Source organism: Salvia splendens, chromosome 3 (assembly GCF_004379255.2).
Source record: "Salvia splendens isolate huo1 chromosome 3, SspV2, whole genome shotgun sequence".
Taxonomy (NCBI): domain Eukaryota; kingdom Viridiplantae; phylum Streptophyta; class Magnoliopsida; order Lamiales; family Lamiaceae; genus Salvia; species Salvia splendens.
The window spans coordinates 8,917,937-8,945,285 of NC_056034.1; the positions used below are offsets into that span (position 1 = coordinate 8,917,937).

A 27,349-nucleotide genomic window follows, 5' to 3' on the forward strand; every position below is an offset into this window, starting at 1 on the left:
ATCGGTTATAACCGTAAAGAACCGATTGGGCTTAGCTGTTTTAATTTAATTATTTAAAACTGGCTCAAAGACTAATTTTAATTTTGAGCCCAAGTTACATGAAGCTCAAACTTGATAAAACAATTACACAAACCCTTTCTCCCACAGTCCCACTCTCTGAGCTTCCCTCCCACACGCCACAGTCCACACCGCCCCTCCCACACACCACACCCGCCGCACCACACTCCCACTCTCCTTCTTCCCAGCGGCCGGCGACTCCTTCCCAGCAGCGGCTTCTCCAGCACCAGCACTCTTCCCAGCAGCGGCGGTGACTCCCTCCCAGCACCAACGACGGCTCCTTCTTCCCAGCAGCCGGCGACTCCTCCCCCCCGGCCGGCGACTCCTCCCCCCCGGCCGGCGACTCCTTCCCTTCCCAACAGCCTGCGGCGGTTCCTATCGATTAGAACCGAACCGAACCGAACCGATTCCTTCTCGGTTCCGGTTCCAGTTCTTCATTTTCGGAAAATTGGAGAGTCGGTTAACCGACTTTTCGGTTCGGTCTAACCGAATCGAACCGATTCCCAGCCCTAATTATTTATCAATTGAGACAACCAAATATTTAATTAAATTCTATATCGATAAAAAAAAAATTCACAATTAAATTTATAATCAACTGAACCGATCATTTAATAAGCAACACTACAAATTAACCAAGAAAGAATGATTAAAAATCACCAATTGAACAATTTCAATATCATTTATCCAACTGAATCTAAAATCTAATTACTATAATATAATATCTTGGATGTCATCATATTTATATACTCCTGCAGGCTACAGTACTAAGTCGTACCCTTACTCAGTTACTCCTATAACTTTACGAAGATTATCACTAATATTTTGTCATACTATATACTCCACTGGTGTTATATTGCTAACTCTCTCTTAAATTGCTAACTACAACTAAATAGTAGTCATTGGATCATTAAATCAAGATACAAGATCATTCATCCATAAATATCAATATGATGCACAAAAAATGTCAACTAGGGTATTAATGTTAATTAACAAAAAGTTAGTTATAACCAATTTTTAAAAATTATCTCAAAACTTTAAATGATTATAATTATCTCAATTTATATTATTTTTTTACACAAAATATATCAAATTAAAGATAATTTTATATGGATTCTAACGAGATCTCACTTGTATATGTTCTGATGTAAAAATTTGAAGAAAAAAAATTTGAATTTTCGTATTTTTGTTGTAGCAGGTTTATGTCAACGTACCTATGATAAGATGTCAATACAATACATATACAATGTCAATGCTAAATTGTGTTGACATATATAATTAATTGTATTGATATGTTTAATACAATATACTAAAACCCTAATTTTAGTAGTTTTCGTATCTTTTTAAATTTAAATAATAATAAAATAAAATTACACATGATAATTTGTAGACCACTTGATTTCTACAAATCTTATGGTTTAAAATTAGTTGTAGCTAGCAATTAGGGAGTGAGTTAGCAATTGATCACTCCCCCTCCACTATATACATAATTAAATAAGAATAGTAACAGTAATATTATTATTTAATTATTTATAAAACTATATTTTATCGGCAGAACTTAGTTATACAAATTATTATTGAATTTAATTTTTACAATTAAATTTAATTAATAAGAATTAAAAGAAAAGAAAAATGAAAAAAATGAATGATTCGAAAAAAAGTAGTGAAACTTAACATAATGAATTCCACCACCACCCACCCTTGTTTCTCTTACTGCAAGACAAAATTAATAATCATACCATCTAGTATAAAATAAGTAGGAAATGATGCTAGTGTAAAATACTTGAATATTAAATGAGGATTAATTTATTATTTTTTGATAGAGTATATTATTGGAAAGCTATTTTGTGGGTTGTACATTATGGCTCCATAGTTTTACTAATAAATAAAAGAAATAAAATGCACAACACTTTACGGTCTAACAGATCTCGTGAAATAGCAAAAACTTTAGTGCTATATATCAAAGCTCATAAATTTCCTTTGCTGATATGAAGTTCTATTTATCTCATTTGAATCTGGATGAACGAATTCCTTCTTACTACAATCGGATTAATGAATTCCTTTTTAGGGCTGTTTTTAAAAATAATTCTGGTAGGATATCTATTTATTTCCTCGTTTTATTAATATATTTATATAAATTGTACAACGAATTCTAAAACAAAGAGAGGGTAGTGTATACTTCGTGTAGATGGGAGGTAATGATTCTTTTCTTGATTGAAACAAACCCATAACTCATTCCTCAAAAAGGCCATATACAAATGGAAATCTTTTCAAGATATGGCACACATTCAAACCAATCTAGTGAAAAAATCAAGAATCATCAAAAGCCCATAATTCTTAGTTTGAAATAATACAGAATCGAGAAATAAAAATATTATTATGGTTCTATGGGGATTGATGAATTGCTAACTAATCATTTAATTCCTAACTACAACTAATTTAAGACCATAGAATTTTAAAAATCTTGTGGTCTATAATTTGCCATGTGTAATTTCGTTTTTTTATTTTTTAATATTAAAAATATAATAACAACTATCAAATTTAAGATTTAGAAATACAATGTCAATACAGTGTATGAATTACATCAACACAAAGATATGACAATGTCAATACAATTTCATATTAACATTGTACAAGCATTGTATTTGTATTGACATATTATGTGACGTGTATTGATATAAAGCTGTTAACGAAATTTATGAAAATTTTCAAATTTTTTTTCAAATTTTGACATCGTAACATATACAAGTGAGATCTCGTTAGAATCCTTATGAAATTATCTTTAATTTGATATATGTTATGCGAAAACATAATTTAAATCGGGAAAGTTATATGTGTTTTAAAGTTATCAGATATTTTCCAAAAGTCAGTTACAACTCATTTGTTATAAATTGACCTTAATACCTTTATTCACCTTTTTTTTCGTATGACATTCCGGGACTGATGATCTAAGCCCTTGATTTGAATATCAAATGGCTATTAGTATTTAATTGTAGTTAGCAATTAAATATTGAGTTAGCAATATAACACTCCCCATGGTTCTATTCTAACAAACAAAAGTTGATTTGAAGAATAAGGACGTGCGATCAAATGAGAAGTTGAACAGAAGATTGATTTGGAGCAGCAATGAAAGCCACCCCTTAACCATATTCTTTCTCAATCTCACAAATATTCAAAACAATAAATTATGGAACAAGATTTTGCAGATGCTCTTTCCCTTTCAGACATACATACGCATGCACAAACCTAAGCAAATTACACCTCTTTCTTTAACTTAAGTGCCAAATCCTGGCTGTTGTTGGAACTAAGTATGCTCAAATCCAACTTACCTCACTTGCTTTGTACACACTCATATACCGATTCTCATACTTCCAAACAATATAACCTCTCCCCGGGCTCATATTTACACCTGCTTCTAGTTTAAGGAAAACTCAACTCCTATGTTGTTGTGTTAGGACTACTTCTTCCTAGAGCAAAGCAACAAAAGATGCCTTTTGGATTAGTTTCTGCGTGGAACAAACGTAGGAGAAGCAAGTCCGAGGATCAGACCAATCCTTGTAATTTTTCTATTTCTCATACTTTCTAAGATGATATGATATTTATGTTTTAGTTCTGAGATTTTTGTGGTTGGTTTAGGGGTGTACAAACCAGTGGAGCAGTGGCAGATCGAGTGCAAAGGGCCCCCGCCGAAAAGAAGAACTGCATCAGCAGTATACACAGTGAAGGAGATGGAGGAAGCGACATGTTCCTTCAGTGATGAATACCTGCTTGGGAAAGGAGGCTTTGGCCGGGTATATAAAGGCACTCTAAGGTCCGGGCAGGTATGTTGGAGTCGCACGTTCCTTCAGTAAAACAAAATACCTGAAATCAAAAGTCGTAACAATAAGCTGCAACTGAATCGACAGGTTGTGGCGATCAAGAAAATGGAGCTACCACCATTCAAAAAAGCAGAAGGAGAGAGGGAGTTCCGCGTAGAGGTCGATATCCTGAGCAGACTGGACCATCCCAATCTTGTCAACTTGATTGGATACTGTGCAGATGGGAAGCAAAGGTTTCTGGTGTACGAGTATCTGCACAAAGGGAATCTGCAAGATCACTTAAATGGTGGGTTAGTAAGGACTAATAAAAAGAGGTTTTCAATTACTACATTTTCCCTTGCTTCGTTGATTTATATGCAAATCATCCTACAGGAATCGAACGTGTAAAGATTGATTGGCCTTCGAGGCTAAAAGTTGCTCTCGGAGCAGCAAGAGGACTTGCGTACCTCCATTCAGGTTCTGATGTCGGAATTCCTATTGTCCACAGAGACTTCAAATCTACTAATATTCTTCTTGATGCTACTTTCGAAGCAAAGGTAACATTTTTTCCCAGAAACTTTAACATATTACAACTGTTATTATAAGCATATTAAGACTTATCATCCAAGGCTTTATTTGCAGATATCAGACTTCGGGCTAGCAAAGTTAATGCCAGAAGGCCAGGAAACTTGTATCACAACCGCAACAGTGCTTGGCACTTTTGGCTATTTTGATCCCGAATATACCTTGGTATGACTACAAACTTCTTTCTATAGTTTTCATCTTAAAGAATGTATTGTTTGGTTTCTTTCTTGACTGCTTTTACTAAATTCTCTATGCCAGAGACTGAATTTTGAACTAGAAACTTGGGAGATGAAAGCAATAAATCCATCAATAGCTATCTTACTATAAGCTAAATTTTTATATTTACAAACATAAACTCTTATATTTTTGTCTTGGTTGCAAATTTTTTATAAAGCTAGGAAACTAACTAACATTTCCTTACTTTAGGAATCATTTAACTAACATTTCTTTACTTCATAATAAACCAGTTAAACTGAATATAGACATTTTCCGTTTTATAAATCTTGGAGATCATTGCCTTAAGTGGGAGCTAATATAAAGGAGTAAAGAAGGGATTATCTAGTTTTTTTTTCTTGAGATAGGGCTTTCAAACCAACCAACAGGGAAACCATTTCTAACATTAACTTATGGAATGGCAAGAGGGATCGAGATATTTATGTCTACCTTGCAACAGACAGGGAAACTTACTCTACAAAGTGATGTCTACGCATTTGGAGTTGTACTACTCGAGCTTTTGACTGGACGGAGAGCAGTTGACCTGACCCAAGGACCAAGCGATCAAAATTTAGTGATCCAGGTACTGGATATAATATAAACTGTACTTTCTTTGAACATCCTAAACCTGTTACCAATATAAAGTGGTGTATATATCAAATTCCACAGGTTAGGCACATATTAAATGACAAGAAGAAACTGAAAAGGGTGATTGATCCTGAAATGGGACGGAGTTCATACACAATGGAGTCAGTAGCCATGTTTGCAAACCTGGCGTCACGCTGCATCCGAGTAGACAGTCACGAGAGGCCCTCGATGATAGAATGTGTGAAAGAACTCCAACTGATCATCTACATCAATTCTAAAGGATTAGGGATGACAATGCATGCACTTAGAATTTTGTGAAACCACTCGAAGTGATTCTGTTTGTAACAGAATAAGATAGGCAGTCAACCGCAAGGTTTAATAAGATGGGCAGTCAACCGCAAGGTTTTCCCTAAATCTTCATAACAGGGAACCATTCAAAGTGCTTCAATTCAAACACATCAGAGATGTTGATGTGCTTCTTAGTAATCTGATAGTACTAAAAAAAACAATCATAAATTCCAGCTAAAAAACATTCATGTGGACGAGACATGTTCCTGTTGTATTCATAAGAATTGTATTCTGTTGTGTTTGATATAGATGTTTCTGGTCATTACAAGCTAGAGTAACTCGAATAATAGGAGTAATGCCATCTGGATTCTTACTACAGTTATGTCGAAATTACAAGCTAGAGTAACTCGAATAATAGGAGTTCCATACCCATATACCACAATAACTAAGAGTGTAATGCACTTAAGCAAATAAAAAACAGATGAGAATATGAGATAATCCCATATAACACAGTAACTATAAGAGTGTAAGCAGCTCAGCATCACCAGACTATAGTAAAGAAAAGAAGAAAAAACAGATTAAAAATTATATATCCAAGCAAAATGGAAAGATGAGATAAGTCAACCAGCCAAATTAAGAGCACCATCAGTGTAACAACAATGGTCAAGGATACAAGTGATGGCATTCATAAGATTCAGTGTAAGACACAATCCGAATACTGAAGCTACATTGACCTACTAATTGGGAGCTTCGGGCCATTTTCTGGGACATAACATCCCACAGAAGTTAGATTAGATCAGAATAATTGTTTATTACAGAGTGGCACCACTGAACTTGGTAAAACAAAGTGGAACTTATGTTGCTTATTACTCTTCCGTCTTCAGACACCTCTGATGAAACTATGTCGTGTGCAGAAGTCGGTAGCGGGTATATTCTATTTCTTGGTCATGTATAGTGTACAGCAACAATTCTCAGCAAGTGAAAAAAAATGAAGCAAATACATGAGAAGCTTTCATGGGAAATTTCCAACATTTTCCCCTTGATTCGTACCTCAAAGGATATTTTACAACCGTTCATCAATAAGCCGGTCATCAGGAGGAGCATCTACAACAGAAGCATCCTCAGAGGTAGGAAGTTCTTTGCGCATCAAGCGCCTCCGCCTCTGTAGCGTTAACAAGGTCAAGATGCTATCCGTCTGAACGACGCTGTAACCTGCTTTTGTATACATGTTGAATGGACCTTCATCAATAATTCTGCAGTGCAGATAGACCTCCCTAGATGAACTCATTTTTGTAATAAGTTCTTCACCCGCTCTCAGTAAATGCCAGCCAATGCCTCTCCTGGAATGCATTTTTACATGAAGACTCAAATCATGCTTTGATAACCAATAAGATTATGAAACTAATGAAATCCAGAGACAGGATGATATTCAACATAGAAATACAGCCGATATATAACTGTTCCCATGAATGACATAGAACGCATTCCATCTGAAAAGATTGCTTCCACAACGGTAAGCCAGCAGTTAATCAAATACCTCAAACGGTGGTAGAGTTTTAAGTCAAACACAAATATCACTCAGAAAATCACCCATCTCATCCCAGCATCCAAATCCATATTTCATACATATACTAAGTGAGAAACTTGATCTATATTTCCAAACCCTGGGTAAAGAGCACGTCTTGATATAGCTAATACACAGATGGATTCATGATTGCTACAGTTTGAGCTTAAAATCATTACTTATTATATACAAGTAAAGAGCACATCTTGATATAGCTAATACACAGACGATGGAATAAATTACTAAATTGAAAATGAAGAGTGGATGATACCTCCTGAGAGGCTTCCTGACAGCCATATTACAAATGTAAGGCGAGTTGTTGGGCGGCGTAGGAGTAGGAGGATTAGCATTCGCCCCCTTTCCATCAAAAGTCAATTCCACAGTTCCGGCCAGCTCAAAATCCTCTTCCCCATTCTCCCTGTACACTCCAAGAAGCGTAGCATTGTGAGGCATCATCTCCCTCCTCTCAATCAGGTAATTCTTCACCAAGAACTCCAACAATTTCACATAACCGCTCGCCATCATCATCGATTCCGCGAAGGATTCGGACAGCAGAGTCACGGTCAGGTCCATCTCCTCCTCCCTCATCGCGCGGACCCAGAGAAGCCCCGGATTCCAATTGCTGGTGGTAGCTGTAGTTCCCGAGAAGCTCGAGCTTCCCGAGGTCGTCGTCGGTGAGAAATCGGCCGGTTTGAAGTGGGTGAGACGACGAAGAGGGAGAGGGAGAGGGGGAGTGGGAGGCTGAGAGAGAGAGGGAGTGATTGTGTTGCTTGTGGTTGGGGAATTGGAGAAATGGGTGTCGGTGGGTTGCGGCTGGGAGGTGGTGGTGGTGCGGCTGCAAGTGTAGGAAGATTGAGAGGGAAGCTTCTGCTGCCATTGAAAGTTGAAACAACACCAGAGTTGATATGATTTGGGAATTCCAGATTTAGTGAATGGTTGAGGCAATTCAACAACTTTCCTTCTTGGAGGTACTCTTCAATCACTATAATTATTTTCTGGAAATATTATTTTCATTAATGAATTCCAAACTCCTAGACATATATGGGGTTCTTTTTGTCCACTAAATACGGGGAACTAAGAGCATCAACTGTAAGGCGGACCCTTCTAATAGTCCGGCCACATTTTTTGTCCACAGCCACTTCTTATTTATTCGCGCCCATAAAAAAAAGTATCTGCAGCTATAGAAGACACTTTTTTAGCCACATTTCAAAAAATAAAATCAAAAAATCCATCTCCTTCATCTCTTTCATCAACCCATCTTCTTCTTCAACCCATCTTCTTCTTCACTTCAAAAAATCAAAAGAAAACGAAAAAAATAAGAAATCCGGCGACCGCCGCTTGCGCACCTGCGTGTCCTAGCCGCCTGCTCGCCGATGGATGTTCCGCCGCCTTCCATTCGTCCGCGTCGGGGCGGACGCTTTTCCTACAATAGTTCGCCGGGGCGGCCGGCGCGCCGCCCCAACAGTGGATGCTCTAATATTAATGTTCTCACTTTCCAAGATAAGTCTTTTTTTTAAATAATCATAACAATATAATTCACAGTATTTTACTCGACAACTCATACCTACCTGGGTGTGTTTGAACTGAAGTTTATCTTTCATTTAGATAAGAACACAACCATTTTGTGTAGTAATAATTTTCTTGATTTTCTATTTTCTATTTTGTGATATTTGAATTTATGGTATGTTATCTATAGTCAATTATCACATATTTGATTTGTTATTTAAAGTCATACTATAGAAGGAAATTCTAAAACTGTCGTCTGACTTTTTCTATATTTCCAAGGCCGAGGGCTATATTAGTGAATTCCAGGTAATTTAATATTGAAATAGTATTGTACATATTATTATCATTGAATTTTTCATGGTAATAAAAGTTAAAACAATCATTTTCAGCTTTAATTTAACGGGCTCTTGCCCATTAAACGAACCACACAGAAAATTTAACCTTCCAATCAAACACTAGATTGAGCTATTAAATACACTTATGAAGGTCACTTATCTACCAATTCAAACACGCGTGTTTAATGTACATAGTCTCAGTCATACAACTCAACGGCAGAAATGTGTGTTTCTTCTTATTATCCAAATTTCATCACCCGAACATCGTCGGAACATATGCAATTGAGATCTTGTTGGAATTCTTATAAAATTATTTTTAATTTGATATAGTTTTTGCAAAAAAAATTAAATCGAGCGAGTTACGTTAATTTAAAGTTTTGACATGATTTTGATGAGAGAGAATTGACATTAATATCGTTAAAATTTATTTACTAATTATTTAAATTTAAAATATAATACACTTGTCATTATTTTAACCATTGGATCTCTTAATCTAATGGCTAAGAATTGATCTTATTTTTGGATTATTAATTAATTAGCCATTGATTATTACTCTTCCTATAGTAATATGGAGTTAGGGTTTTTTAAATCACAAGTTTTTGTTAAAATTTCATATTTTTCATGAACTTATCAAAACTTCATCATTGATATCATAAATTTATGTCTTTTAAACAAAATTCCAAGAATTTAATATTTCCCTAAATTAAATTCAATGTTACATGTCAAATTGTAGGTGGATAAACTGGTTAATATAAAAAAAAGTTGTTTTTAATGGGTATAAATCGCATAGATTTTGTGAGTTGTTTGAGTTTCAAATTTTCTCCCAATTCCAATCAAAATTCTACATCATGGGAAATTCACTACATACATAACCTTATGATTTTTTTTGCAACTAAATTTTAAGTCCATAGAAAATAATTTTCAGCAAAAAATTAGCTCTATACGAAAACACCATTCGGTGTTTAACCCTACAAATGTTCCCTTTCATAACACTAATTAAACAAAACCCCTACTATACTCTCGTAAAATGTAAAGAACGAAATTACAATGATATCGTAGAACGTCGAAAGCCTTATAAGAAAAAGGGAGGGTATAGTATCAGAGCATCCGCAATGGGGCGGGCGATAGGCCGCCCGATGCCTCAGGCGCGCCATCGTCCGCCCACTGTAGGTGCGCGGACGATGCATACAGTGGGCGGACGATGCCCGATGCATCGTCCGCGCCCTATAGATCGTCCGCGGACGATACGCGGACGATAGGGCATCGTCTGCCTACTGCGGACGATGACGCGGACGATGCAACGCGTTTTTGTTTTTTTTTTTTAATTCAGAAAAATTTATTTATATAAATACCCCCACCTTCATTTGTAACATTTCCATTCATTTTTCCACACTCAAATTACACTACAAAATAGATCCCGGTGAATACCCAAGTCTGAATAGTCCGATGTTTGGGGGTGGTGCACGTGGTGCACGTTGGCCGAATAGTCAACTTTTTTTCATTTTTAACTCGTGTAAAACTTTTTTTTAATCAATGTAGGATTTGCCGTTTTAATTAATCGTGATATTTTTTAATTATTTTGCATTGACATATTTGAAAACATTTAAATTAATTAATAAAACAATAGTGAAACCTATAGGGCGGTTTTTAGGGCGCCCCACTGCAGGTGGAAAGGTAGGAGAATAAAATGCTGACGTGGCGGTGCATAGGGCGTCCCTTAGGGCGTCCCTTAGGGCGCTCAGTGCTAATGCTCTGATTTCTGTCGCATTATAGTTAGATTATGAAAATTTCCTAGCATTAATTATTAACCAAAAAGAGTTTTAGTAGTGTCACAATTTCAAAATAATTTCAGAAAATGGATTATAGACATTTTAGTATTGAACCACCATAAAATTATACTATGTCGGTATGTCCGTCCATCAATAAATGTTTCATTTTGCCATTTTCATCCATCTACTAATACATGTGTAATTTTTTTAGTAATGAATCGCATGTTCTACTAACTTTATTTCACTGTAAAATTAATAGTAGTACAAAAGTAGGATTCACCTTCCATTAACTATTTTTTTCATAAACTTTTTACTTCATTTCTTAAAATTTATGCCTAGTCAAATTGGTTTGGTATTGATGGAGGGAGGGAGGGAGTAAGGGCACCCACAATGGGGCGCTCGATGGCACGCCCTATGCGTGCCATCGTCCTCGGGCGCGGACAATACCTCCATTGTGGGTGCTCGTCATAGGGCGCCCTATGCCCACGCCCTAAGCTTCGGGCGCGGACGATGGCCTATCGTCCGCGCCATCGTCCGCGGCATCGGGCACCATTGTGGGCTCGACGGACAATGGTCGCGGATGATAGGCCATCGTCCGCGACATCGGGCACCATTGTGGGCTCGGCGGACGATGGGCGCGGACGATGGAACGCGTTTTTGAATTTTTTTTTTCGAATTTTGTCTATTTAAACCTCGTTTCTCATTCACTTGTTCATACGAACATCTTGCCTCTCTCATTTCTCTCATCTCTCACATTTCTACTTCTCTCACATACCAAAATGAACCACGACGACGATACTAGTTGTAGTTCCTCGGAGTTAGGTAGTCCGACCTCGGAAGCCTTAGATGCAGCCGTTGAAGAGGTCATGGCGGAATGCTTAGTCGAAATGCAGCGCAAGGAGGCAGCGACGGGCTTCAATGAGGTTCTATCTAGACAGACCTCAATGCGCAACCAACAAGACCATGCACAACTCATGAACGACATGATTGAAGAAGTGTGTGCCCGTAATCGCCGTCGCTGAGTTTGCGTATTTTTTTAAATTCGTATTGTAATGTATTAATTTTTATAAATGAAATGAAGTTTTTTCTCAATTTTTATAGTTATTTAAATATTCAAATAAAAGAAAATGCATAGGACACGCTTAGGGCGCCACATTGCAGGTGGGAGGGTATGAGGATAAAAATGATGATGTGACGGTGTATATGGCTCGCCAAAGAGCCCCAAATTCTTAATGCTCTGAGTAGAAAAAGGGCGCCACATTGCAGGTGGGAGGGTATGAGGATAAAAATGATGATGTGACGGTGTATATGGCTCGCCAAAGAGCCCCAAATTCTTAATGCTCTGAGTAGAAAAAAAATTACTCCACTAAAGAAATGAAAAAAAAATTACTCCACTAAAGAAATGGAAACCGTAGTAGCGTGCGGCCATTTCTACGGTGACCTTACAAAGTCCAGCAGCATTGGGCTAATGAGATCATGCCACGCGTTCCAATGTTGGACTTCTATGGTTGGTACAATGCTGGTGCACAATGCCTAGTGCCTGAATTCTAGAGTGTATTCTTGCAGAAGCTATCGCCTCTAATTATACCCAAATAAAAGCATCTTGTCCCACAACTTAAATTATTTTAAAATAGACTAAAGTCTAATTTGATCTTTAATATATGATGTTTTTCGATTTTGTTCTAAAATATTATCTTTTGAATTATTCGGTCCCTCATATTTGAAATCGGATCAAATTTAATCCGAAATTGACGGATCCGTTAAAAGGTAACAGTCAACAAAATTTAAATCAATTTTGACCAGATTAAGAGTTATAATTATGTTTTATTAATAGCTAATATCTAATTAACCTAAAACTAAAAAAATTAAAATATAAATTAATTTAAAATAAAACAAAAAATTAAAAAAAAAAACTAAAAAATGGATAATGCTCAGCGAAGAAATCGTGGCCTCAATCTGCCGGCGTCGATGTCGGAGACGTCTCTGCTGCTGAAGACGCTCTCCTCCGTATCGCTGATTAAGCTCGCGTCGCCGCTGAAATCGATGTCTACGAGGACCATCGCGAATTTGTCGCACGAAATCGACGTCTTCCTGCAGCAACAGATTCATTCCCAGCAGATCTTCGTCGAGACTGCACACGTTCGGCCTGATCAAGAAGGCGTCTCCGGTGAAGGAGGGCGGCGGCGCGAGCGATGCGTACAATAGGTTGCTGAAAACGGAGCTCTTCGGGACTGATTTTGGATCCGGTGATTTTGGCTCGGGTGGTGTTAGGGGAGGGGGATCTCCGATTAGTCCGAGCAAGAACATGCTGAGGTTTAAGACGGAGCAGCATTCCTCCGGGCATAATTTGCCGTTTTCGCCGTCGATTTTGGGGCAGGATAGTGTGAGTTCTGGGGAGGCGGCGACGCCGCCTAAGCCGCCGAGGAAGGTCCCCAAAACGCCTCACAAGGTACATTTATTTGTGAACCTAATCAGCTCATGTTTTTCACTAACATTTGATAGTGTTTATGATTTTCAATTCGTTGTTAAACATTACTGCATAGAAGTCGAAATTGAGCTGAATTTTAGTGGCAAAACTAGAAGAATTAATTTGTTCAGATTTAGACCTAATGTGTAACTGGTGTTAGTATAAGAAATGGAACTGAAATCAGTAGTAAAGCTGAGCATTATCCTCTGAGACATCGATTTCAGCGGCAACGCGAGCTTAATCGGCGGTAGGGTTTAGGGTATCGGCGATACGGAGGAGAGCGTCTTCAGCTGCAGAGACGTCTCCGACATCGACGCCGGCAGATTGAGGCCATGATTTCTTCGCTGAGCATTATCCATTTTTTAAAGTTTTTTTTTGAATTTTTGTTTTATTTTAAATTAATTTATAATTAATTTTTTTAGTTTTAGGTTAATTAGATATTAGCCATTAATAAAACATAATTATAACTCTTAACCCGGTCAAAATTGATTTAAATTTAGTTGACGGTTACATTTTAACGGATCCGTCAATTTCGGACTAAATGTGATCCGATTTTAAATGTGAGGGACATAGTAATTCAAAAGATAATGTTTTGGACCAAAAAAAAAAAAACTTAATATGTGAAGGACCAAATTGGGACTTTCTCTAAAATATAATCTCTCAGTTCCTCCATAGTCATTTTTCCATTTTGAGAAGTTCTCTCAGTTACTCTCTCTTACTTTATTCACCTTTTACTTTATTTTCTTTACTTTTTTCCTCTCTTACTTCTTTATTTATTTATTTAACATACTCAATATCTCTTTTTTAAACTCCGTGCCGAAAAGTTTGCCTCAATTATGAAGAAACGGAGAGAGTACTGTGCATTTGCATATACAATTTTTAATTAAATGGAATACAGGGAGTATTAGTTTTCAATTTGTGTGGATGGTCTAACAAAGGTGGCAAGATGCTCCACAGCTTTATCTTTTGCTTCAGAGAGAAGTTGAATTTGATTTTATTTTTTGTGAGTGTTTGAAATTGCATGACACAGAATCGCCGAGGAAGGCGCTAATTGCATTTTTGTTTTTGCTTTATCTCTTTACTCTTGTTTCTTTTTTTTTGTTTGCCATCTTTCCTCTCACCCCTGCCTTGTTTTTAGGCCCATATTCACATTTGCTTTATCATATTCTTGAATTTCTTGAAGAAGTTTGTTAGTCCTTTTCCGCTGCGTGTGAAGTACTCTCTTATTTTTCTCCCTCAAAACCTCACTCACAGTACTAATTTTGTGGCAGGGACTTTGCATGGTTTCTTTTTCTTAATCACTTGCGCTGTCAAAAAGACTTTCTTTTTTTTCCATCATTTTTGGTAAATTTATTAATGTTGTTGATTTGTTCTGTCTAAGGTGTGGGCTGTAATAATTGAGATTGTTGGATTTTAAGGCTTTTTACTGAGAGTGAAAAAGACGCAGAGATCATGGCCGGAGGAGGAGCAGCAGCGCCGCCGCCGAAGCAAGAGGAGTTAATGCCACATCCAGTCAAAGATCAGCTTCCCGGAGTTTCTTTCTGCATCACTAGCCCACCTCCATGGCGTGAGCCCTTCTTCCATATTTTTAATTTCAAACTGTGTGTGTAATTGGAAGGTATGATTTGAATTTCTAAAATTTTGGTGATGTTTATAAATGAAGCTGAGGCCATATTGCTTGGGTTCCAGCACTTTCTTGTGATGCTTGGCACAACTGTGTTCATACCCTCCATTTTGGTCCCCCAAATGGGAGGAGGAAAAGTAAGGATATGCTTAGTTCTGTATAAGTTTTGAATAAGTCCCACAAATCCTTTATTTTAATTGAGGCAAAATGGATTTGTCCCCTGTTAGGAAGAGAAAGCTTTGATGATTCAGACACTGCAGTTTGTTGCTGGTTTGAACACTCTTGCTCAGACATTGTTTGGCACTCGCCTACCGGCTGTGATCGGAGGCTCTTACACCTTTGTGCCCGCCACTCTGTCTATCGTCTTAGCTGGCCGATATAGTGATATTTTGGATCCTTATGAGGTGATCATCAAATTAAGACCCTTTTCACCCTCTTTAGCTAATTAGTTAACTTGATGCCTTCATTGATTTATAGAAATTCAAGAAGATTATGAGGGGAATTCAAGGGGCTATGATTGTAGCTTCCACTCTTCAGATTGTCATCGGCTTCAGTGGCCTGTGGCGCAACGTGACCAGGTGACATGCCTCGTGTGTGTATGTGTCTGTACAATGGTCTGTTTAGGACATAAATTTAGTAATGTAGTTCAAAATTTCAGGTTAATGAGCCCCCTTTCCACAGTTCCATTGGTAGCTCTCACCAGGTTCGGTCTGTATGAATTAGGCTTTCCTCTGGTAACATTTATGTGAAGAATGCAAGCAAGTTTTTAGAGGTTCTGTTTCCTTTCTTACATGATATCCAATTTGATCTGTGATTCCAGCTTACAAAAATTTTCTTGAACATTGTTGACATTGATTATCTGAATCTGTGAAGTGCAGTCAACTGGTGCTTTCATTGCTGTGTCAAGGTATGCTAGTGCAACTCCCATACCACATTCTGTTCTCAGCCGTGGCATCGGCTGGCGGGTATGTGGACTTGCCTCCTGCTTATTTCTCTTTACCTCATTTCATTTGTCTAAATCAACCCGAAGTTGTTATAGGGTGTCGCCATATTGTTCTCCGGGATATTTGGTACGGGAACTGGATCTTCGGTGTCTGTGTAAGTTGCCTCTTCTTCATCATCACAACACATACTACACAGATACACACTCACATTGTCTTGTTACAGTGAAAATGCTGGCTTGCTTGGGCTGACACGCGTTGGCAGCCGTAGAGTGATACAAATATCTGCTGGTTTCATGCTGTTCTTCTCCATACTAGGCAAGTAGTCACCATTACTACTCTGCAAGCTTGCACATGAATTATGTTTGTTTACTAAAAAAGGCTATTTTCTCGTTACACCTCAGCGAAATTTGGAGCTGTCTTCGCCTCAATCCCTGCTCCCATCATCGCTGCTCTGTATTGCCTTCTCTTTGCCTATGTTGGTATGTAATGACTAATGTGTGTGTTGATCTTACTTTATCCAAATCATATTATATTCATCTCATTAGTACATTGATTGTTACAAACAGGTGTTGGTGGGCTTACTTTCCTGCAGTTCTGCAATCTCAACAGTTTTAGGACAAAGTTCATTCTTGCATTCTCGGTGTTCATGGGACTGTCCGTGCCACACTACTTCAACGAGTACGAATCTCTGAAAGGCTATGGACCTGTTCACACCAAAGCAAGATGGGTAAGAAAGAAGCCACCCATATTCGTTCCTTTCACTAATGTTGGTTTCGAGGATTTGAGCCTAGACATGAATGTTTGTGCAGTTCAACGACATGATCAACGTGCCCTTCTCGTCTGAGCCATTCGTGGCTGGTTTTCTGGGTCTGGTTCTGGACCTGACTATGCCTCCCAAGGACACCACGACGAGGAAGGACAGAGGCATGCATTGGTGGGACAAGTTCCGGTCTTACAAGACTGATACTAGGAGTGAAGAGTTCTACTCTCTGCCTCTCAATCTCAACAAGTTCTTCCCATCTGTCTAGATCTTTGCAAAATATCACACTATCTATGTTTTCTTCGCCTACTGTAGACTGTAGTATCAAGGTTATTAATATACTGTGTCAAAATTTTGTGTTTTCTTCTTGTAAAATGAGATCAATATTTGCTTATGATTAGGAAGGAAACTTTCCACTCAATGAATCCCTTAAGCTTATGTAGTGACAAACTTATGCTACTCTTGTGTGTAAATTTTTGTGATTATTTTGAAGTAATGTGAAGTTTTACACACCTACAGCAAAGATTATAAGAGTCATGGGGAGTATATCTCTATGAACCAATATCTTCAGTGATTTATAATTTTTTAATCAATTTTTTTATATGCCGGATATACTAGAATTTGGCCAAACATAATAATTTTATGACAATTTTTCCTTATAATTATGTTTTGGTTTTCTTCAATTATTGTTGTGACAGTGTCTGGCATTCCATAAAGTAATAATCCAAGTGCTATATCTATATACAAAAAAATGTTGATATGCTTAATTGTGTCTCCCTATTCCCTAAATCTTGCTGAAACATCCCAGCTCTTCTGCAAATTGTCTTGTTTTGTAGTATTCAAAATAAATAGATAAATTTTTTGTCTAATCGAGTCCAAAATCGAACTCGTCACTGACGTCCACATGTATTGACCAAAAAATCAATTGAAAAAAAAACTTTACAGATAAAAGTTACTACAAAACAAAAATTAATTGTGCCAGATTTATAATTTGCACTAGGGAAACATGCTAATTGTAGAGCGAGGGGGGGGGGGGGGGGGTTCAAAATTAAATTTTTGGTCTGATAAAGGGCCAATTACATGGCTAACAACATTAGTATTAATTATAATGAGGTGATCACTAATTTATTATTAATCCACATAAACTATGTCAGTTAGCATGTCTTCAAATAATAGGAAAGTCGTAGCAAAATGTGACCTCAGTTTATAGGGGCAACAAAACCACGTCAGATACACGTATCGCCTCGGGATTGGTTAGAGCATCCACAACCGTGCTCTTGCCAGCGGCACGGTTGTGGGCCCGGGCGGTACTATTCATGCCTGCTCTCTGGCAAGAGCACAACACCCACAACTGTGCTCTTCCGCAAGGACGAGCACAATTAATATAAAATTCAATTACACAAAAACATTTCCATAATATTAAAATTCATTTAAAACCCACAATAAATATTACAAATGACAAATAAAATTAAACATTGCATAATTAAAATCCTAAAAATTAAAAATTACATAATTAAAATCCTAAAAATTAAACTTTCGTGGGCTCCCTCCCGGTCACGATGGATGTACCGTCGATTTGATCTGGTTCGTTGAGGAGGAGGAGCAGGGGTATTCGCCGCGACATATGCTTCGTAAGCGGCACGATGTTGTTCGTAGTATTCTTGTTCTTCGCGTTCCGCTTCCGCCATAATATGGGTGAAATCCATTTGAGATTTTGAGTGGGGGATGAATGTGTTGATAGTTTGTATGAGAATTATGAATGAGAGATGAATGAGAGATGATTTGATGTGATAAATGGATGATGAATGTGTGTATTTATAGATGATTTTGGGGAAATAAAAAATAAAAAAAAATCAAAAAAATTCAGAAAAAACGGGAAAAAAACGGCCATATTTTTGGGATTTGGAAAATATTTTTTTTTATTTTTTAGCATTATTTATAATTAAATACCGATTTTTAAAAAAAAATAAAAAAAAGTTTAAACACAACGGCTATGCCGTTGACGAATGGGAGCGCGCCACGTGTGCGTCCGCTGGCACGGACGTGCTCGATACATCGAGCAGCGCCGTGCCAGCGGCGCGGCTGCAGCAGCGGCGGTCCTGCGCCTTGCCAACGGCGCGGACGGCGGTAGCGTCTTTCGCCACCGCTGCGGATGCTCTTAAGTTAGTCGACATGTTCCTAATCCTGTGCATAACCAATAATTTCGGCCACTGTCAAATTCTTTTATTTTATTCTTAATTTACAACAAATCTAAACATGAACTCAGCCGCAAATATTTCAAATAAATAATTTCACATAATAATTTATCTGGACATGGAGTTCTATTATTATTTTTGGAAACTTTCCGTTTATTATTATTATTATTATTATTATTATTATTATTATTATTATTATTATTATTATTATTATTATTATTATTATGTGGGGGTGACGGCCGACGGGTCACTAGGCACATTTATTGGTGGGTTGGATCATGATACATGCCAAATCCAATCCGATGCAAATGCCTCTCCATCCTTTATTTTGGGGCAAATTTTACCATACTCGTATAAACTTATAATTATGAATTTTCCAAAATGATAATATGAGCGGGGGAGTATTGTCAAATTAATTGATGTTATTATTTGTAAATTAGACATAGAAATTAAATCATTAACGCGGTTTTAGTTATTTTTAATTTTCTTAAAGCCAAACACATGATATACGCGGTCCTGCTTCTCCGATCGGTTTCCATCACATTAGTTAATAGTAATACTTGTAGGTTCGTTTTAGGTAAGTTTAAATGTTGATTTCTTTTTCACTAACAAGAATATATGCTGCATTATCTTGCAATTAAGAGTACTGATTCTTTATTCTTGTAGGGTTCCTTTAGATAGCTAAGAATTTCCGTACTGATCGATGTGTTCTTCTAGTCCTTTTCTTTTAAAAGATAGAAAATGTTGTCACACTTAAAACATGGGTCTCATTAAATATATAAATTAAAATATTAAACATAATTAATTGACACTCATGAAATATCAATAATGCATTCACTGAATTTGTAAATTATGCGGTTTAGTCATAGCTAGATTTAATTTTGTCCCTCGCATCATAGGTATACAACTTATAGTTTGAAGACTAGTTACATAAATATACACACATGATATAATATTGTACTATCACAAAATGTGGATTTTATTTATAATCATATGCCTTTTGGAAATGCTTTAATGAGATCGATGCAATGTACTGGCGCTTAATTAATGGTTTCTATTATTGATAAACCCTTTCCACAAAGTATAGCCTACTACTACATTAGAATTTCTTCCCTAAACAAATTGTTGTGCCCACATATTCTACAAAACCCATAGAAATATAAAATACAATCTTTAATTATCATGTTAAACAGTTTAATGTAGTACAATAGCTTGCCTCTCATATTTATTAACTAATTAGCACTAGCTGGATTATATATATATAGTCCCATTATTCACAAATCCACTCTTAAAGACCGAACTAGAGACCAAATTAGGGTCCTTAGATCTAGGGTTTAATGGATGAGATTAGACCATGCTATATTAATTTCGCTCCTTCATTAGGTAGACAATTTACTTCAATGCAGGGGTATTTCGGTCAAAACATAAATGAGCTCATCTTCTACCCCATCTCATCTTCTCTTATTTCCTCCGTCTAAATCTCTCCTCCATCCATCTCTCTCTCTCTCTAAACAAAATTGAAATCCCCAGAAGTCGTCGTCCTCAACGCATTTGGCCATCCTTCGCGGTACCACTTCCGTCGCCGGCGTGAGACGGCATGTGCTGCCGTCACTCTCACGGCTGTCACTCCCCTTTAGCGACGTCATGTGAATTTGTATAATCTTTCACCAATCTCCTAATCATCCTCCCACTTTATCAATGGCTCCATCTCTTCATCTTCGCCGCCGCCTGACTACGGATCTGGATAGCCGGAATCCGATCAATGTAAGGATACTCATACGATCCACAATATCCCATCCCCTTGCACCAATCATGAAATCTCGAGAGCTCCTCCGCCTGCACGGCCGCCTTCGACGCAGCTCCGGTAGGGCATCCAGATCAGATTCTCCAAAACCTTATCCATCTTCGCAGCGTACCAGCAGATACTATCGCGGATCACGTGCTTCATCGCCGACCGCACCAGGAAGCTTCTCGAAGCCGCACCAACCGGCCAGCAGCCTATGGCGCGATCGATCAGACTCTGAACCTGAGGCATAACTTCAATCGTGCTCGTCAATTTATCCGCATCGTCACCATTGGTAGAATTGAATGCGTGTGCTTCTAGTGCTTCGTCGAGTAGCCTAGCGTAGGATTTAACAAAGGCGGTGTAATCGTTGGAGGCGGATGAGGTGCTGTCACGGAAAGTTCAAGGGTAGAGGGATGTGCTGCCGTCACTCTCACGGCTCTCACGGCATTTGAAACGAAGTATTTGTAGAAGAATTTGGAGTCCTACTGGATGAAGTAAAAACCTAGTATAATGAAGTATTAACTTTTTAGAATGAAGTAATAAACCTACTGGAATAAATTGTACTATTATTTACAGTGAATAAAGTAAAAAACTTTGTTCAATGAATTTGAAAGAAACATGTGTTGAATCATGTGAAAACCTATTGGAATGAACTAAAATCCTATTTGAATTAAGTAATGACACATTTGAATGAAGTAATAAACCTACTAAAATAAAGTAAAAACATGTTCATTTCAATTTATTACGTAATGGATGGAATGAAGTAATACACTTACTTGAATGAAGTACAAACGTACTAGAATGAAGTAAAAATATATTCATTTTTAATTTATTACGTACTGGATTGAAGTAATAAACCTATTGGAATGAAGTAAACACCTACTAAAGTGAAGTAATACCCACTGAAAATAAGTTCTGCTCTAGTATTTTTTAATTTATTAGTATAATATGTCATACGTCAATATTAATAGTCATTTGATTCTTTTCATTTCTAATATTATTCATTCATTATATATTACTTCATTTAATCAAGTTATTACTTAATTCAGATAGTTCCATCACTTCATCTATTAGTTTGTAATTTATTACTTCATTTATTTATTTTCTGACAATATAATGATACATTTATTTGTTTGTAATTTGTTACTTCATTCCAGAAGTTTTGATACTTCATTTCAGTGGTTAATTACTTCATTACATGTGGTTATAACTTCATCAAGTACGTTATTTAGTTCATTACAAATATAATTTTTCGCAAACTATGCATACAACACGGTTCAATTCATATTACTTCATTACTTGATGTTATTACTACATCAAGTGTGTTATTCAGTTCATTAAAATTATAATTCTTCACAAACTATGCATATAATACAATTATGTTCATATCACTTCATTATTTGAGGTTATAACTTCATCAAGTTCGTTATTTAGTTCATTACAATATTAGTTCTTCGCAAACTATACATACAACACAGTTCTCCAACTGTTCTTCTCCACTCCCCAAAATTCCTTCAATCTACAGCGACGATTTCCACCAGAAATCCTTCTAAATCAAACTGGATGACGATAAATTACTGGAATGGAGTAATAAACTAGTGGAATGAAGTAATAAACTACGACATTGAAGTATTGAACATACAAGAATGATTAATAGGCAGGTTCAGTCTTAGAGTACGAATACATCATAATAAAGAATAAATACTTCATTAATAAAACACTTCATATAGTCTATTTGATTTAATGTGTGCCAAAAATTTAAATAAATTCAAATTCAAAGTGTAGTGAAGTAATAAACAACTGGAATGAAGTAAATAACTACATGAATGAAGTACGATACTGGAATGAATAATTTACTATAAGGAAATAAGCTAATCAGTTCTTCTTCTTCTTCTTCTTCTTCTTCTTCTTCTTGTCGCAATTCCTTGAATCAAGCCGGCCAACCTCGCCACATTTGACACATTTACACTCAGACGTGAACATATTCTTTATTTCTTTCTCAAATCGTGAAACTTTCTGACTACTTCAACCCTTGGCGCTATTTGAATGAAGTAATAGAACAGAAAATGAAGTAATAACCCAAGTGAATGAAGTAATAATCTAACTGAATGAAGTAATAATCATTTGAAAACCTACTGCATGCAATGAACTAAAAACCTGTTTGAATGAAGTAACGACTCATTTAAATGAAGTAATATTGAATGAAGTAAAAATCTATTCATTTTCAATATATTACGTGCTGGTATGAAATAATAAACTTACTTAAATGAAGTAAAAATCAACTGAAATGAAGTAAAAACCAACTGGAATGAAGTAAAAACTTAGTTCAATGAATTCGAATGAAACATGTGTTAAATCATTTGAAAACCTACTACATGCAATGAACTAAAAACCTGTTTGAATGAAATAACGACTCATTTACCACAAAGACAGCAATCCTACTGCGGCTTCCCAGTCTTCGCGATCAACTACAGCAGCACTAGATTTCCACTTCTCCACCTCTCGGAAAATGAGTATATAATCAAACACATTTTTTACCACAACCAATCTATCCACGTGGTTGACCCGCAGCTCAATCATCAACAAATTGCACTATGTATTCAAGCCGAAAAATGACTCTCCAAGCCGGCATACGGAATTACGTCGGCGGTGAAGATTTCCTTCTGTTTTCCGGCTGCAGAAACGTGACGGGCGAGCTACTGACTACACCGTGACAGCAGTGGCTCTGAGTGCTGCTCAGTGACAAACAGCTTGGAGAGGCGACGGAGTACAGACTGTTGGCTGTTCCACAAACTGAACAGCAATGGCGGCTGAACGCCAACAGCAGCGGCAGGGAGACCTTCTCCGAGACAGCAGCTGGCGTCGCAAAGGGAAGGCAGCAGTGAAGATGAAGGAAGGATGGAGAAAGAGAGATTTGATCTTCCAAAATTACCCTTTTATCAATAAAAAATATTATAATATTTGATTATTAATAACCATTAGATGTGATTAATGGGTGGATGAGATTTGGTCTCTAGTTCGGTCTTTAAGAAGGGTTCGACATTGATCACAACCCTATATATATATATATATATATATATATATATATATATATATATATATAGGGTAGTGATCAATATATAACTAATCTTAAGTATATAACTAGAGAACAAATCTCAGCCACACATTATCTTAATCCAATGATCAAAATAAGTAAACATTTTTAGTTAATAAAAACTGCATAAGGGTATTTTAGGAAATCAACTTTGTTCTCATATTTTCACGTACACACACAAACACACACTCTCTCCTTCTCAAAACGAAACAGAATTTAACAGAGCTCCCTCCCCCATAGCTCTCGTCGATCCAGGGACGAGTTGATTAATTGATTACGCAACAATATCACTTCCAGTAGCCATAGGTGGCTAGTTGATTAATTGATTAGGCAACAATATCACTTTCCTTAATTTGCTCTCGTCTATGTACAGTTGCTGCATTTTTTTCTGACTGTTCCTTTATATTTTCTAACGGAGAAGGCGATGCGGTCGTCGTTGTTGCTGGAGATGCGGTAGTCGTGGAAGAGGGATTCCTTGCTGAATTGAGTGACGGAGAGGACGCCGTCGACGGAAAGGAGGTTGTGGAGGAAGAAGGTGTGGTCGCTGGTCAGGTACAAGTGGCATACCCGCCCCATTTTGTCCAGGGCGGGTAGGATCCGCTTCTCCAATAGGTTGATGCCGTTGTATGTGAGGAATGCTTTGAATTTCATCTTTCAACTTTGAATTTTCAATTTTGTGTGGGTGAGAAATTGGGGGAAGAAGAAGACGAAGATTTAGGAGGAAGGGTTTCAACTCCCAATATAAGGATTTAGTAGTGTTCTGAATTCTCGGCCACTGTTCTCTGATTTTCCGGCAGCCCTGAAAGAGTATCACACTAGCACCCCTTTACCAAGTCGTATAAGAGCAACTTTCCAGCACTTGCAAAATGGTGTCCCAGATGCACTCCGGTGACATGCAAATGTGGAGGCAACTCAGGCAACTAACTATCAATGAATTGGTTTTATTGTATTGAATATACAACATAATGAGCTTATGAATAAACTACAACAGTGATTCAATCTATCCAATTGAAACATTGATTATTTATTTTATTTTATACATAATGAGCAAATCAGAATAAGAGTGGTGTGTTTTGTGAACAAGAGTGAAGTAAAATCAGAATAAGAGTGATGTGTTTTGTGAACAAGAGTGAAGTAAAATCATGCCAAGAGTGATGTGTTTTGTAAACAAGAGTGAAGTGTTTTCTGAACAAGAGTGAAGTAAAATCAGAATAAGAGTGATGTGTTTTGTGAACAAGAGTGAAGTAAAATCAGAATAAGAGTGATGTGTTTTGTGAACAAGAGTGAAGTGTTTTCTGAACAAGAGTGAAGTGTTTTGTGAACAAGAGTGAAGTAAAATCAGAATAAGAGTGATGTGTTTTGTGAACAAGAGTGAAGTAAAATCAGAATAAGAGTGATGTGTTTTGTGAACAAGAGTGAAGTAAAATCAGAATAAGAGTGATGTGTTTTGTGAACAAGAGTGAAGCGTTTTCTAAACAAGAGTGAAGTAAAATCAGAATAAGATTGATGTGTTTTGTGAACAAGAGTGAAGTAAAATCAGAATAAGAGTGATGTGTTTTGTGAACAAGAGTGAAGTGTTTTCTGAACAAGAGTGAAGTGTACTCGGAAATGATGTGGAGGAATTGGCGAAGATGCCGTTTTGATGAAAAGGTGTTGTCGTTTACTCATTTTTCATTTTTTAAATTCATTTTTCTGCCCCACAAAAGCATTATTTTACTTCACTTTCGTTTACAAAACACATCACTCTTAGGCATGATTTTACTTCACTCTTGTTTACAAAACACATCACTCTTGGCATGATTTTACTTCACTCTTGTTTACAAAACACATCACTCTTGGCATGATTTTACTTCACTCTTGTTTACAAAACACATCACTCTTGGCATGATTTTACTTCACTCTTAGGCATGATTTTACTTCACTCTTGTTTACAAAATACATCACTCTTAGGCATGATTTTACTTCACTCTTGTTTACAAAACACATCACTCTTAGGCATGATTTTACTTCACTCTTGTTTACAAAACACATCACTCTTGGCATGATTTTACTTCACTCTTAGGCATGATTTTACTTCACTCTTGTTTACAAAAATCTTAGACATGATTTTTGTTTAATATATGATGCATTATTTTATAACGGGAAAATTAATGGTTCCGTCAAATAAGGATTGAAATATATCGAATATAAAAGTACAAGGACTTACTAAAACGAAAAAATTGTATAAGGACCTATTGAAATAAACAATCAAAGTAGAAGGATTTAAAGATGTGTTTTGTCTATTGCAAATATTGATTTTCATTTCCTCGCATAGTTTGCTCAATGTGTTATTTTAAAAATTGATGAAATTATAAATCAACAAATTAAAAGTGGAGATAAAATTGCTATTTTTAAACTCGTGTTATAATGACAAGTTTTAGAAAAGAAATTATGGAACAAGCAACTTATTTTCTTCAAATCTGTCGATCTACGCAGTAAGAATTTGGGAAAATAACATCACTCATATTGTGATTTTACTTCACTCTTGTTTAAAAAAACATCACTCTTAGTATGATTTTACTTCACTCTTGTTTACAAAAAACATCACTCTAGTTTACAAAACATATCACTCTTAGCATGATTTTACTTCACTCTTGTTTACAAAACACATCACTATTAGTATGATTTTACTTCACTCTTGTTTACAAAAAAACATCACTCTTAGCATGATTTTACTTCACTCTTGTTTAAAAAACACATCACTCTTAGCATGATTTTACTTCACTCTGGTTTACAAAACACATCACTCTTAGCATGATTTTACTTCACTTTTGTTTACAAAACACATCACTATTAGTATGATTTTACTTCACTCTTGTTTACAAAAAAACATCACTCTTAGCAAGATTTTACTTCACTCTTGTTTACAAAACACATCACTCTTAGCATGATTTTACTCCACTCTTGTTTAAAAAACACATCACTCTTAGCATGATTTTACTTCACTCTTGTTTAAAAAATACATCACTCTTAGCATGATTTTACTTTACTCTTGTTTACAAAACACATCACTCTTAGCATGTTTTTACTTCACTCTTGTTTACAAAACACATCACTCTTAGCATGATTTTACTTCACTCTTGTTTACAAAACACATCACTTTTAGCATGATTTTACTTCACTTTTATTTACAAAACACATCACTCTTAGCATAATTTTACTTCAGTCTTGTTATATGGTCATCATCATCAGCTTCTATATATGCTTCATCTCTTCTTCCACTAAAATAATAATTGCAAGCAGTTTACAAGTATGAGATTCCCATGTTTTCTACTTGTGATCTACTTATTCAATTTTGTAAAAGCAGAAGAAACTCTAGAGACGTACATCGTCCAAATCGACCCACAAATCAACAATATTAATCAATATTCATTTTTGGCAGCCAATGTCTAGCTCCAGTCACGTCTTCTCCATCACTATAACCACGTTTTCTCTGGTTTCTCAGCAAGACTATCGGCAGCTGAAGTGAAAGTCGTGGCAAATACAGAGGCCCCCCTCCTCGCCGTCCCCAACCCCCTCCTCCGCGCCCCCTCCTCCCCCAACCTCGCCGATGTCCTCCGCTGCCACGTCCTCCTCAAATACCTCTCCCTCCCCAACCTCCGCTGCATCCCCCGTCGGCAAGCTCGTCGCCACTCTTCTCCAAACCTGATTTTGGCTATGCAATGACCATAATACCCCCGCCTTGTTATTATGGAGTAAATTTGTAATTGAGGGAACTAATTTCTCCTTAAATTCAAAAAT

General features: G+C 36.7%; 1 protein-coding gene, 1 long non-coding RNA gene and 2 pseudogenes across 2 annotated transcripts; 2 read left to right on the forward strand and 2 right to left on the reverse strand.

Moving 5' to 3' along the window:
• Positions 1-3,164: 3,164 nt before the first annotated feature.
• LOC121794752 lies at positions 3,165-5,528 on the reverse strand. The gene is made up of 3 exons (XR_006049347.1): positions 5,421-5,528; positions 3,991-5,193; positions 3,165-3,915 (listed from the first exon to the last, which is right to left on the reverse strand). It is a non-coding gene; the product is annotated as an uncharacterized LOC121794752 (long non-coding RNA).
• On the forward strand, positions 3,480-5,723 carry LOC121794750 (probable serine/threonine-protein kinase PBL28). Its single transcript, XM_042193078.1, has 7 exons — positions 3,480-3,611; positions 3,691-3,875; positions 3,960-4,158; positions 4,245-4,408; positions 4,494-4,601; positions 5,110-5,232; positions 5,319-5,723. The coding sequence occupies exons 1-7, from the start codon at positions 3,542-3,544 to the stop codon at positions 5,553-5,555; spliced, it is 1,086 nt and encodes a 361-aa protein (XP_042049012.1). The 5' UTR covers positions 3,480-3,541; the 3' UTR covers positions 5,556-5,723.
• Positions 5,724-6,283: 560 nt separating this feature from the next.
• LOC121794751 lies at positions 6,284-8,109 on the reverse strand (annotated as a pseudogene).
• Positions 8,110-13,167: 5,058 nt separating this feature from the next.
• Positions 13,168-16,915, forward strand: LOC121794753 (annotated as a pseudogene).
• The last annotated feature ends 10,434 nt before the right edge of the window (positions 16,916-27,349 follow it).

Excerpts from the sequence above, each read along its gene's own strand:
- LOC121794750 (XM_042193078.1), top strand. The coding sequence starts at position 3,542 with ATGCCTTTTGGATTAGTTTCTGCGTGGAACAAACGTAGGAGAAGCAAG. Across the intron at positions 4,409-4,493 it reads ATGCTACTTTCGAAGCAAAG|ATATCAGACTTCGGGCTAGC; the intron begins GTAACATTTTTT and ends CTTTATTTGCAG. Across the intron at positions 5,233-5,318 it reads ATCAAAATTTAGTGATCCAG|GTTAGGCACATATTAAATGA; the intron begins GTACTGGATATA and ends CAAATTCCACAG.